Below are 13363 nucleotides of genomic sequence, written 5' to 3'. Positions count from 1 at the left end.
AAAGGAGACCCTGTGTCACAGTAAGTCTGATGAGGTGGTTCTTGTGGGGTGACTGAGTAAACCTTTGTCATGCCAGACTCTCACTTCTCTCTCTCTTTTATAGGCTTTGGAGTTTTTGCAGGAGAATGCCCGAAAATATTACTTTACGCGTACAAAAATGCTTCCAGTCAGTGGGGCTTTTCATACCAGACTTATGGAACCAGCAGTAGAGCCACTGGCTGAAGTCCTAAATTCGATTGAGATTCAGAAACCACTGGTCTGTGTGTATTCCAATGTTGATGGCAAAAAGTACATGCACACAAAGCACATTCAGAAGCTGTTAGCGAAGCAGGTGGTTTCACCTGTTATGTGGGAACAGACCATGCATTCTGTATACGAGAGAAAGCAAGGAACAGAATTTCCTTACACATACGAAGTGGGGCCTGGGAAGCAGCTAGGAGCCGTTCTCAAAAAATGTAATTTAAAGGCCTGGAAACAATATAACCATGTAGATGCTCTGGAAGATGAGGAAGCAGCAGAGACCTAAGTAGCCTTTTGAGAGAAATCCACACAACTTGTTTTTTCTGCCTAGTTTAAAAATAGCATCATGCTCCCAAAAGAGGAAGTCTTAAACATTCATGGCTTCTCATGATGAAAAGAGCACCGTGCGCATAATCGCAGTGAACGTTTCCCTTCCCTGCGTGCCTTGGGCGTGGAAGGGGAGAGCAAAGTCGGGCTCTTCCATCTGTTTCGGGACTGCAAAGCTGCCAATAAACACGCCAAATAGCCTTCTGTTTGGCCTCAATCCTGCAAGCAACTTCCCCTCTCTCCTTTTTTTTTTTTTTTTTTCTTTTTAAAAAATTTTTATGGGGGTGTGGATTCAAGTTAAAGTCAGTAGCTTGGGCAGCCTGGTGCAGGTGTCTTCTGCATGGATACGGGGGTAGAACAAGGCTGCTGGCTCCGGGTTACAGAGGGCTCTGCGCTGGGCTCGAGGGCGCGTTTGGAGAAGCCGTCTGGTTGGTACAGCTTCCGGTACGTTGGTGATCCCGTTTTCGAACTCGACTGACTTGTGGGACATTCCTCTTGTGTAAAATTCTTCTATTTTGTGTCCGTGTTGCCAGGTGGCAGCTGGGTAAGGCAGAAGATGTTGTTAGGAACGTGATTTTCTTGAGGTTAAACTATAAATGAACTATAAAGCTTTTCTTGGTATTTGTAATGCTGTGGGGCACATCATTATTGGCCTGTAGTCCATACATGGATGGAAGTAATTTTCCCTCCGGTTGTCCAGTGCTGCGTTGGTTGTCCTAAGTTATGCAAGAGATGTTTCACTGAAAGAAAAAGCTTACCGAAATTCCCCACCTCCCCAGAGGTGCAGGGCTTTTGTCGTCCCTGACTGAGCCTCTGCGGCCGCGTAGACTGAACTGGCCCTTCAGATGACTTTTCTTGGCAGAGCAGAAAACAGCAGCGCCGGAAACTTTGCAGAAAGATCGTTTCACGGGCACCTTTGGACAGGGTGAATCCTGTGGTAACAGGGTGCCAGGGTGGAGGATTTGAATGCTGATATTTTGGTTGTCTCTCCATTTTTGGCTGTGTTTTGCCAGCTTGTCCGTTTTCCAAGAGCAGGAGATGAGCTGGAGAGTAGCAGGTTGTCCTGAGCTCTCCTGGAAAGAGCTTCCCAGTTCCCTTGTTGGCACCAACTGTTGTTGGATGGGTGAGGGCTGGTGGCCGGTCCTTGGGCTGCCCGGCCAGCCACGGGTAGCACGCCTGCTGCCTGCAGCACCTTCCTCGGGGCCTGTCGTGCTCCAGGTGGAACGGCTTTAGCACCGAGTCCCTGGGTTTGGGGTCTGTAACCAACCCCTTGGTTTATTAAAATCGGTGCAGTCGTATTACATGTCGTGCTGCCTGCGCAAGATACCTGCAGGGTGTGCGGAAAACGTCTGCTCACTTTGTTTGCGCTTTGCCTCCAAGGGGTACTGAAAGCTTTAGGAAATACAGAGAACAGTATGTGCTAGGGGACCGTGTAGAAACAAGCAGGAAAAGGTTATATTGTGCATATTATAGCATGACCAGAAGCTTCTACTGAACTCTAGCTTCCTCCCCCCGCTTTTTTTTCTTTTTGATACATTTAATAGTATGTTTAACAGTTATATAGGAAAACAGAGGATACATTACTTAAATGACCAATGTCTTCAACAATTTATTACGAAATGCAGAATAAATTGCAATTGCAGTATTAATCATTTCATAATATCGCATTTCTGAAAGGGAAAGTGAATTTTAAAATACTGGCCTCAATTATGACTGCTTAGTGAAGTGTATTATTAAATAGCTCTTGTGTGAACTGAAATTGGCAGCTGAGCCTACCTTTACAGTACAAATTCCACTTTTGGCATGTGTAAACATTAACTATTAGTAAAACAGAGAAGAGTTTGTCTGCGTAATCCCTGGACTATTAGAGGCTGTCAATTAGGGGTTGGGATTACTGTAAAGAAAATTTCAGTGAAGGCTGCTACGCTACAGGTAAGGTGTAAGGTGTTAATTATTCAATAAAACGTACCAAAGTTATCACTAGATGGTTAGAATATCTCCGCTAAGTCCCATTCATATTTTTAAGTGCTGAATTATGTGCTGTGTTGTAAGTTTCTGACTACATCTTGTAAGACCAAATGCAACGTTAGTGACTTGGGAACCAGCTTTTATGATAGTTGGAACTGAGCATGGCATGTTGGTGGCACTGAATTTGGTTTTAGTATAGTGCTTTACAGTTTCTGGACTAAAAAAAATATTTAACTTTTTTTCTGTGGAAATTTTGAAGACCTGTTTTCTATTTGTACTGTTCTTACCATAAATATATATTTCTTTTTTTTTTTGGCCTCATTTCACTTTATTGTACTCTTTGCCTGGAATGAAAGCTCTCTGAGAGAAACATGCTAAAAACCTCTGTTTGCAAATGCAGGATACCAGATAACCTTTGCGCCTTCAGCAGACGCAGAGTGCTGAAGGGGGAAGTCTGTGTCCTAAGAGCGTCACACTCTTGTGGGCCCTGTTTCATTAGTGGGAAGAAGGAGCCGTAGCCACCGCGTGGGTGTTGGCTCTCCTCCTGGGCAGCGTTTGAGCCAAAGCCGAGGCAGCAAGCCCTGCATTGCCGAGGGAGCTCCTCGGTGAGCCTCGTGTCTTCAAAACCAGGAGCCGAGTGGTATCGTACTTTTCTGTCGATGTTGCGGTTTGTATTGGGTAAAAAAGTGTGGTGGACATCTTCATACCTCTGTATGGACAGCATTCAGGGCTTGCTTTCGTGTAGCGCCTGGCAGCATGACGTCACGTTCGGTGTATGGCTGTAAATGAGCAGAGGGGTGTCTCGTGTGTTGTAAAACTTGTCTGTGGCCAGGTGGGAGAGCGGCATGCGGAGCAATTAAGAATCCTGGATCTTAGCACTGTTACCTGCATTCCTTTTACGTGCTTACTCATCTATCCCTTCTGCTTCTGGAAACTGAATGCTTAAGACGTGAACAGTCGGCACGGTTCCTTCACCTAGGAACAAGCGGAAACAGGATGTGGAAAAAAAACCCAAAGTGCTGTAAGCTCTGTCACATGAGGAAGTGTGCAGTTAAAAAAAAAAAAAAAAGAGAGAATTAAATTTGGGTCTCCTGAGTCACAGCGCGGAGCCTTAACTAAGAGGCTCTTTGCTCAGCTCCGCAGGTGAGAGGAGCGTCTGGATATTACTGCTCGCTGAGGGATGCCAGTTTCTGCTAATTCTTGCTGTGGATGCTGTTCCCTTTGTGTTTCACTTGCTTTATTGGTGTGATTGCATTTTATATTCCTTGAGACTGTGTTTTCCTCGGTACATGCTGGATGCTGAACTTACCCTCTCTTGTGATTCAAAACGTTACATTATTGATTGCAAGAGCATGAAAAAGCGGAGTCATCCCATGCAGCTCTTGGACAGAAGAGGCAGTGTGGCAGTCTCCCAGTTATCATTGCTCCCCTGTGCATAAGGATTATTTATCTAGAAATAACTGAAATTATTTTGTGGTGTCAATTCACAGCAGTCAATTCACTAATGAAACTTTGGTCTGTTTTTTGGTTATATGGGCAATTCAGCTGGCCAGCTTCTGGCCCGAGTGAGACTAAGGTTCCAGATGTGCTAACCATGCTTTTCGAGGGAAAACTTGCCTCCCTGCTGCTGAAAGGGCAAATTGGCTCGAGGGCATTTTGAAAAAAGGTGACGCTAGAATATGTGCTGCTGCTGCTGCTTGAACTTTCAGGGTACGTTGGAGCCATCACCCTCTACGTACCTTCTTTGCGTGCCTTCTTTTTGCTCTGCATTTCAAGTCGATCAAAGATGTCTCAAAGTCCTTTAACATTAAATGGTCAAACGAAATATTCTAGTTGAACCTTTCTTTTTTTCCCCAGAAGAATTTTTCAAGATGAGCAGTTAGCATCATAATGGGATTTGGGCACCATTCATGAGAGGAAATACATTCCTCAACCTGCTTAAACTTGACTGGGTTTGGCATTTGTCTCCGCTTAAGAAAAGAGTGGTTCAAATTCCTTGTCTGATTTAAACCAGGGACTCGAACTTGAAACTCCAACCTCTCAGATGAATGCTTAAATCTCTAGGCCATTAAATACTGCATTTTCCTGTTTCAAAAGCGCGCTAACCGTAGTAGTCACTTGACTAGGCAGGAAGCAGGTATCCCCTCTGCTGAGGGGAATACCCAAACCACAGAGATGCACTTTCATTTTTCTCTTGCCAAGGGAGAGTCTATAACTGTATACAGTGAAACGCAGCTTCAACAGTAGGGAAGATGCACTCAGATATAGAGAGTAACTTGGTATGGTTGGGGCATGTTGTTGAGAGAGAAGAGACCCAGCTGTGTCCGCTGCCAGTGGGTTATGCCAGGGTGACACCTACACCATCTCCATCCTCTAAGCTGTGCTCAAGTTTTCCTTAGTTATCTATTTCCCCCTTAAGCACATGCCTTCCAAAAAGACATGTGTCATCAAAAAAAAAACCTTTTCCAAATTCAGTCAAATTCTCGGTGTTTTTCTGGGCAACTCAAAGTTTTTCTTGCAGTAAGGAGGCAGAAGGAGGTAAAATCTATTAGTAGATTTCTGAAAAGTTCTGAAGAATAGCTTGGCTTGAGTGGCCCTCAGGTACCAACCCCACCAACTTACTTGCTTGCTAGCTCATCTGAACTGCACTTTTTCCAATAAACTATCATTTCATATGCTAATTTTACTACATAAAAATCAACTAAAGCCTGTCCTGTGGTCTTAAATAACAAAATGTACGAGAGAAGGTACTATTACTAATGTGTGATAGCACAATCTTGGAAAAGAAAGTAGATAATACTGCAAAACATTTGAAGCAACAATTTAATTTTAAAAAAGTATCATGGTTTTAATCTTCACTATTGTTTTTACAGTGTTAAAATTTAAAGGATGTCCAGCATGCCTTCAGTCTTCCCCACATCCAGAATCTCTTCAAGAAACTCGTTTATATGAAATAGACACTTTATATTGCATTAAAACAAACACAAAAAGGACAGACTTTCTAATCGCCTCAAGTCACATTTCAAAACTAGCAAGTCAGGCAGTTATCCAGCAACAACCTTCTTATTTTAAACATTTTTCTTTTTTAAAAAAGGTATGAAACAGCAGTGACCCAGCACTAGCCTAGGTTTTAAATATAAAAGAGATTTTTATCAGTGTAAATTTGAAAAACAAACCAACTGCCACCACCTGGGTGTTAATGATATTGGTCAGAGTCCAGCAATGACCTCCTATTGTAATCCTCTGTGTTAATTCTGCAGTCCATAATTCATGGCCCACCAAAAGGCAACAACAAGCAAGGCTGCAGGCACCAGCTTCTGGCAGACGCACCTGAAAGGAAGCCTGCAAATCTGCGGGAAGAAAAGGGAAGGTAATTAGAAAAAACAAGCAGCAAAAGGGTGGTGCGGAAAAGCTAACGAGAGCGCCTGCGTGCGAGGTCAGTGTGAAACTGGGAATACAGTCCAGTTCTGTGTCGGGGTCTAGTTTTGCTGGTGGCTACTGCGACTGCTGCAGTGGCAGGGTCATATCCAGCCTCTAAATAACCCTCCTCTCTCCTCCAGGGTAAACACAGGCCAAAAGGCTGCCAGTAGCAGTCCTGCTTATCTCCCCCAGGGTAGACCCTTCCAGCGTCTTGCGGTGGGAGGAGCCTTCCCTCTGCATCGAGCCCCCGTGAGCTGTGTGGGGCTTGGGCAGCTGTTTGAGTCTGTTTGCAGACATCCGGCATACTCTGTCTAAAAATTAGAAATTTCAGCTGAAAAAGAAAAAACAAACTAAGGAATAAACCCAAACCTAGAGTCACATTATGTGCTTTACTCATTGATGCTTACATGGGAGTTAGGCATTGCTGTTACCTACTTGTCAACAAAAAGGTGGGAGAAAAGGGAGAGAGCATACCCAGCTTCCATAACCAATGATCCTCTTTGCCCAGTTGTTGTTCAAAATATTTCCAAAGCTTTTTGTAACACTTTTTATAACATTCCATGTCTGGAAAACACTGATAGCAACCCTGATGATTTAAAAAAAAAAAAATTAAAAAAGCACATGGGGATAGAAAATTTATTCTCAAAATTGGCAAATCAAATACCAAGGTTTAGAAAACTACAAAAAGACACCCAAAACTCCAGTATGCTCCTTCCTGAAAGTCTATGTGTACATGTATATTTCTCTATTTAGGAAGAAGACCTGGCAACTTAGGCTTTGAAAGCTAAAGATAATTTGGTTTCGGAATTAATTGATCACTAACATCACACAAGGAAACATGCAGCAGAGCTCCTGAACAGCAATCTTGTGCCTTTGCTCTTGTTTCAAACGTGGAACAGCACAACCCAACGAGAGCTGTTGATCTCTAATGCATCAGAGCTCGGGGCAGCAATACAGGACAGACACAGCAAAACCCGCAGGGTCTCCCTGCAGCATGAATCCAGCTTTACTGAGGTAGAAGTTACACAACTATATGCTATGTCCAGGAACACGGATGTAATTGAGTTGTATTCTCTGTAAAGCTGCAGTAAGTGACCTTCCTCTCCCTGAAGCAAGGGGAAAAGAGGTGGAACCGCACGCGAGTACTTGGGGGTTCAGACACAGATTATGTATCTCGTGTTAGGACGTAACTGCGTGTCAGTTAATCTGCTGTTAATAGCTATCCATGACAACCCTGTCAGCTTACAGCAGATAAAAGGCAATTCAAACTAGCCTAGCCACGTTTTATTGTATGTGCATGGGTGGGTTATTTGACATGCAGTAACATGTTAATCCCTGAAGCATCACACTTAGTAGGCTGGAGACCTCTCATTGCTCAGTTGTGCTTAGATACTGTCTAACCTAGAAAACTACCGTAAAATTTTAAATACCAAGAAACTATTTAATCTTTTGACTGTAAATGGTTATAGTCTATGAAAACAATTTACACTATAAAGCTCTTCCTTGTAAAACAAGTATGTTTTATTTTTTTTAGGTTCTGTATGAAGTAGCAGTAGTAGCGATAAAATTTTTTACCTTGTGTACAGAAACGTTACTGTTTATCTAACAAAACATTATTGTTTATCTATCTATCTAACATGATTTTCAAAAGGATCTGAAGACTGACAGTGCCAGGAAGGTGACTTACCCATGTGCCAGGTGAAGCAGTGTATCTTCAAATTTCCTGTGGTACGTCCTGTTAAATTCATCGCCGATCAGGGCCAGCTGATGGCCAACCTGGGTCGCTGAGCTGTAAAGCATTCGGGACGTGCATGTTAGAGGAGAACAAGCAACAGCAGCCACAGTTCTCTAAAAAGCAGTCTGCAAGTGTGAGGCACAGTTATTCCCCTGACAGTTGGACTAAGCTGGGCACGTAAAAGCGAAGTGTTAAGGCGGGGGTTTTTCCCTGTTATTTATGGTTTCATTGATTAGGCATCTTAAGCCGATATTTATAGGCATAAAAAAGTGCTTTGATGCTTTCATTAAAAGATGCATATTTGGCACTTTTGAAGAAACACGTTGATTTTTGTAGGTGCCCAATTGCTTTACACAAGGCAATGGAATTCTAGTTTTGGGGCAGGTTCTCAAAATATTGAAACAGCCTTCACTTCAGCCATCTCAAAATACTTCGAATTATGTAATTGCTGACTTTGTCATCCAACAGGTTTACTCCAACAGTTTCTACGATGCAGTGCGGGTCTCCAGCTAATGGGTGGTGCCAGGGTATGACCTGACCAAAACCTAAAGGCTGTTAGGGAGGTCCTGGGGCATGCAGATCCTTGAACTACAGGCACGTGTTGATGCCAAAAAATGGTGACGCTTTACTGATTAAAATTTCCAATTAGATTTAGCTTCATTTAGGCACGCATCCTTTTTTTTTTTTTTCTTTGGGGTAGAAAAAATAATATGACTATACATTTTTATTTTAACTTGTATTTCTGCTGAGATCTGTTTATGAGATCTGCTGAACAGTAAGTAGGCTTAAGAGCTTAATTCTAGAGATCTGCTTAAAAAAACTTGGCATTGGCTTGGTCAGGCCAACAAAAAAACCCACACAGAAAGGAATTTTCACAGATGGGGGGAAAGGCAGTCCCTGACTCTTGAACTGGAAAAAATGTATGTACAGGATTAAGAAAAACCCAAAGCAGCACTATCAGTTTGTTGTGAGAGGCGCCTAGAGAATTATGTAAAAATGGCTTCCTCAGCTGCCTGCTATAACAGGTGGGTTTCTAATGAAGAGCCACATCTGTGTCCCTGTGCAGGATAAAAACTTACAGACATTTAATGCAGCGTAATCTTGCATGGTCAGTGTTAAGCACTACAGGTTATCTACACTTGCATCTATGTCATTTCCAATAGAATCCACTATGATTATTTGGCTTAGCAAAAGTCCTCTTGAAAGTCTGAGGGTTTGTATTTGGCGGGGGAGGACAGAAGGAGTATTAATGTGGCATGATACCTGATATTAAACTCCATTTGCTCTGTGGTGTCTGGAATTGTTCGGAGGTTACTGTAGGTTTCCTCTTCTGGTGCTCCACTGGGGTAGCTGGAGAGCACAAAGTGCCTGGGGATTCTCCTCGTTTGAGACATCTTACTCTGCAAAGAGTCATGAAAAACACCACCATGGCTTCTTGTAACACATATCTTTTCAGTTTAGAAAGAAATTGTTTAAAGTGCTCTCAAAGTTACCCTTCTTACTTCTCCAGTCAGAAGGCGAGCGTTGCTAAGATAACTATTTTGAGAGTAGTCAAAGGCAAGTTTCAGTGACCCAACAGATGTACAGCAATTCAAACATGCAGCATTTAGGTGGCTGCTGCTTCATATTGGCTCAAAACAGCCTAGAAGTTGGAAAATCTAGATAAATATAGCTAGAGTCAATAAATATAGTTTCTCAGTAGTTTCACTTAGTACAAGATACTTTCCTGTGCCGTTTGCAATGACCTGCCTTGCATTAAATCACTCCAACAGATGGAGATCCCCAGGCAGCAAAGTACCTAAAACACACAACTTCAACAGGTTTTCCTAGGTCTTTAATTTAGGTCTGAGTTTATGCATCTTCTTCAGCTGGAGCCTGTCACTATGGAAATTACAAGCAGCTCACCATAGAGCTAGAATATAGCTGACTTAAACAGATAAGAGCGGATGGTAGGAACCACTAAAATCAGCGGAGCTGCCTGCCTGCGCAATGGAAAAGTTACTCACAACCAGTAGCCAGGCTGTAAGCACCTCATCACAGCTGGTCCGCTTCTCAGCGAAAAAAATGGCAAAACTTAACAGGTTTCAGCGCAAGTGGCGTGTCTCTAATATCGCCAGTATTTGGATAACACTTCCCTGGAAGCACTAAAGAGGTGCAGTTCACCAGCAGCAGAGCTTAGAGCGGAGCTGATGTTTTTGTAAGTAGTTACGATTGTTTTATTTGGCTTATCTAAAGAAATGACATCAGAGCTATGCAAAGGGCTTATTTCAAGCCACACGCACGCCCTTGGGCAGGTAACGGTCCTTCTGCCCCTTGGAGACTTGCTGCAGCGGGAGGCTCTGCCTGTTGTCTCAAGGGTCCCTGATAATAAACTTAATGACAGTCCCCTGGAGATGCTCCATTTTTATCTGGCATGGTTTTGGCCGGCTCTTTTACCACCTCTTTGCTTCCCAGCACTGTCATTACAGAACTAACCCCCTTGTTGATGGAGTGATCTTGGACAGCAACGAAGGGGATTTCCCCCCAGCTGGATTCCTTTCTCCTTTTAAGCACGTTCTCTGCAGGTCAGATGAATAAAACTCACATAAAATATTCTCAGAGATGGAGCTAAACCACACACAAGCTATCTGTCGTAATGCTGCTCGGCGGGGATTTGGTTTGCCATGTTTTTGCGGTCCTGTAAACTCTTTTTAACTTTTACACTCAAATCGAGGTTGGGGCCTTTGTGCCCTGAGGGAACCTTCCTCTTCTTTCAATATTTAGATGAAATTTACATTTTCCACAAAGCAAAATTATTAATAATTAATGTGTATACATTATTGCATAAGCAAACACACAGAAACGTGATACTAAAGAAAGGAAAATGTACTCAGTTCTACAGAGGTGAAGGCTCCTCTTACTGATGTTCAATGTGGCTGGGGAAAAGCATGTTAAGCACTAGTTTCTGCTGAGTAGATATTAGCATGTGTCTTACAGTTTATAGTTTAATATTCTGTTTTTTTCTTTTATTTGTAGCATTTCTGCTTTACTTGTAGAGATATTTATAATCTAGGATATTAAATATATCCAGATTTCTGAAGAGCTGTGTAGTTCAGCAGTGACAAAGAGGAGCTGGGGTCAGGCCTTCTGAATTTTATTGCAACCACTGTGAGGCAGTTGCGTGACCTGACTCTGTTCCAAAGGGGAAATACCACAGTCCTTTCTTCCCAGGGGGCACCTATGGATTCTTATGTAAGAGCTGCAGAATCTGAACATCTTTTACAGGTAAGTTAAAATTAAAAAAGGTCATTGTTTTAAAAGGAGCGAGAGATGGTAGTTTCAGGTGCTGTTACTTGCTTCAAGAGAACCACTGTCCTGTTTTAAGCACTTCTTTTATGCGTTGCTGTATGTCTCTCTCCCCAGTCCAAGCAAAAATCAGGAAAAAAAGGGTAATGTCCATAGATTGGCATTCCAGCACCATCCCCAATTTCCAGATACCCAGTCACCCCGAGGAGTTTGTAGCTCTGAGTCAGGTGCCAAGGCTCCCTATGTACCCCATAGCAAAGCTGTTGGAGCAGGCACTTGAACTGACTCTTCCATTTCCCGGGGGGGACATCTAGACCAGTGCGTTCCCAAGTGTTGTGGTGATCAACAGCTGATCGCATTCCCACAAGTGCATCCCTGTCCGTTTTTTGTCCAACATCTGAGGCAACGTGTACGCTACTGCAGTACAGACTGGATGACCCAGGGCAGCTCCTGGTTTGAGAACTCCACCAGAGCTCAGAGCTCAGACTCCAAGGGGTCCTGAAGGTCAACAAATGAGAAATTGGGAATGGCTGAGCAAGATCTGGAGGACCCCAGGGATGCTGAAGTACTCACCTGGACATCCAAAGCATCAGTTCTCTGGATGCAGTTAAGTCTCAGAGGACTGCGTGGAGAAACAGTCAAACTACAGAGTGTTGGACTTTTTGAGGTTAAACAACCCAACTGTATGCTCACACGTACAATGTAAACAACTAGGTATGTAGTGAGGTAATTCTGTAGCTTGTGGGTACCACAGGGAGATTCAAACAAATGGAAATATGTTAATTGTGTTTGTTCACAGCTTATAAAGTCATTAAAGGTTTCTAGTAAAACAAGTACTATAGTGGATAAAATGTATTAAAACCCCACATAAAAAGTCAGCTGTCTATTGCACATGCATACTAACTATTCTTGGCCTTTACAACCGTGCACTGTGAAAAGAAATCTAAAAAAAGGTATTTTCTTTTTCTCTTTGGGGTTGTTTTTTGTTTGGGGTTTGGTTTTTTTTTTTTCATTTCTAGACTAGATGCTAGTTTCACATTCACGGGGCCATACAATGGAAATGTCTATATCTGAGAGAGATGAAAACTGTGTTCTGAAAAAGACCTATAATAAGCCAATGCACGACAGAACTCGGACATGTAAACAAACCATACAATACCAGGACAAAAGCCCAAAGCACAACATATGCTACCTCACACCTGTTATGATAATACCTTCCTCCCACAGGCTAAAAAAGAAACTGTTGTAGCTGTTGGGTCATGCTCTCTACAGCTCAGCTGCACCCTGGTATGCTGGCTCTGCTCACCAATTTGTCTCAACATTCAAGTAAGGGTAGTCCAACAAAGAGGGGATTTATAATATATTTTATGGGATGGACAGTGTTGGGGCAAAGGCAGCCTGGTAGGGCTACTGTCTTGAAGATGTACAAGATGGGTCTAATTTAGTTTCAAAGCAAAGCTTAGCAATTGCCTTCTTGGCAAGGAAGGAACAAATTGAGGCTGTTTACTTATTTTTAAAATCTAGGTATGCGGTATATATAGACAGGCACGTGAAAGCTGCATTAATAAGGACCTGTTTCATTCCTTAGGTTTGGATCTGTACAGAGCTGGGCGAGAGGAGGAGGGTATATTATGCTCCACAGGCCTTCCTGGTTCTCCAAAGCAGGATGTGTTGATCTGCCACCCATCTCACGCTTCCCTTCCTTCTCTCATTTATACAGAAAAGAAAGGCAAACTGCTTTTGGTTTACAGAAACCAAGCGGTCGTATGTGTGCGTAAGTAACGGCTTGTCATTTAGAGAGCAAGTGAACACAACCAAGTCATAGAATCACAGAATCATTAAGGTTGGAAAAGATCATCAAGCCCAACCGTCAACCCTCACAATGCCTCTGAGGAGGCAGCAGCAGGATCCCATGCCAGCCAACAGAGATTGTTTCCAAACTAGCGACCAGATCAAAAAGCTCATGCTTCTCTCTAAGGCTTTGGCCAAGCAAGCTGAAAGCTTAGTTTCAATGGTGAAATGCCTTCAGCAGAATAAATAATGTATTTCAAGTTAAAGACATACTTAATGTTTTGCTGAACAGAGGCCCGGATCCAAATTAAAAAACCAGCCCTCTAAATGCCTAATTATATAATGGAAATTATATCTTTTTATGAACACAATTATGACTGAATAATGAAGCATCTTCAGTAGAAGGGTATGTTGATGCTGTCTTTACTTTGCACAGTCAGTTTTTTCTATTTCTGTCTTTTTTTTACCTGGCAAGAGGGAACAGAAAATCTTCTTGAGAGAGGAACATGTTGCTAAACCAAGTATGCCAGCAGGTAAGGTGGGGAAAACAAACGGTCCTGAAATTTACTTGTAGTCAGTTTGATTTGCTGTGGTAGT

At 42.7% G+C, this 13363-nt stretch overlaps 1 protein-coding gene across 1 annotated transcript in view; it reads left to right on the top strand.

The window, feature by feature from the left end:
- Positions 1 to 526, top strand: part of MCAT (malonyl CoA:ACP acyltransferase (mitochondrial)) — a gene marked incomplete at its 5' end in the record, with an annotated part of 1007 nt that extends 481 nt beyond the window's left edge. The window contains one exon of the mRNA XM_010281609.1: positions 104 to 526. Coding sequence (XP_010279911.1) covers positions 104 to 526 — 423 coding nt within the window. The remainder of the gene's footprint in view (positions 1 to 103) is intronic.
- Positions 527 to 13363: the final 12837 nt, after the last annotated feature.

Source organism: Phaethon lepturus, unplaced genomic scaffold (genome assembly GCF_000687285.1).
Source record: "Phaethon lepturus isolate BGI_N335 unplaced genomic scaffold, ASM68728v1 scaffold49340, whole genome shotgun sequence".
NCBI lineage: Eukaryota > Metazoa > Chordata > Aves > Phaethontiformes > Phaethontidae > Phaethon > Phaethon lepturus.
Note: the sequence above shows the minus strand (reverse complement) of the source record. Positions and strands in the feature narration are given on the sequence as shown.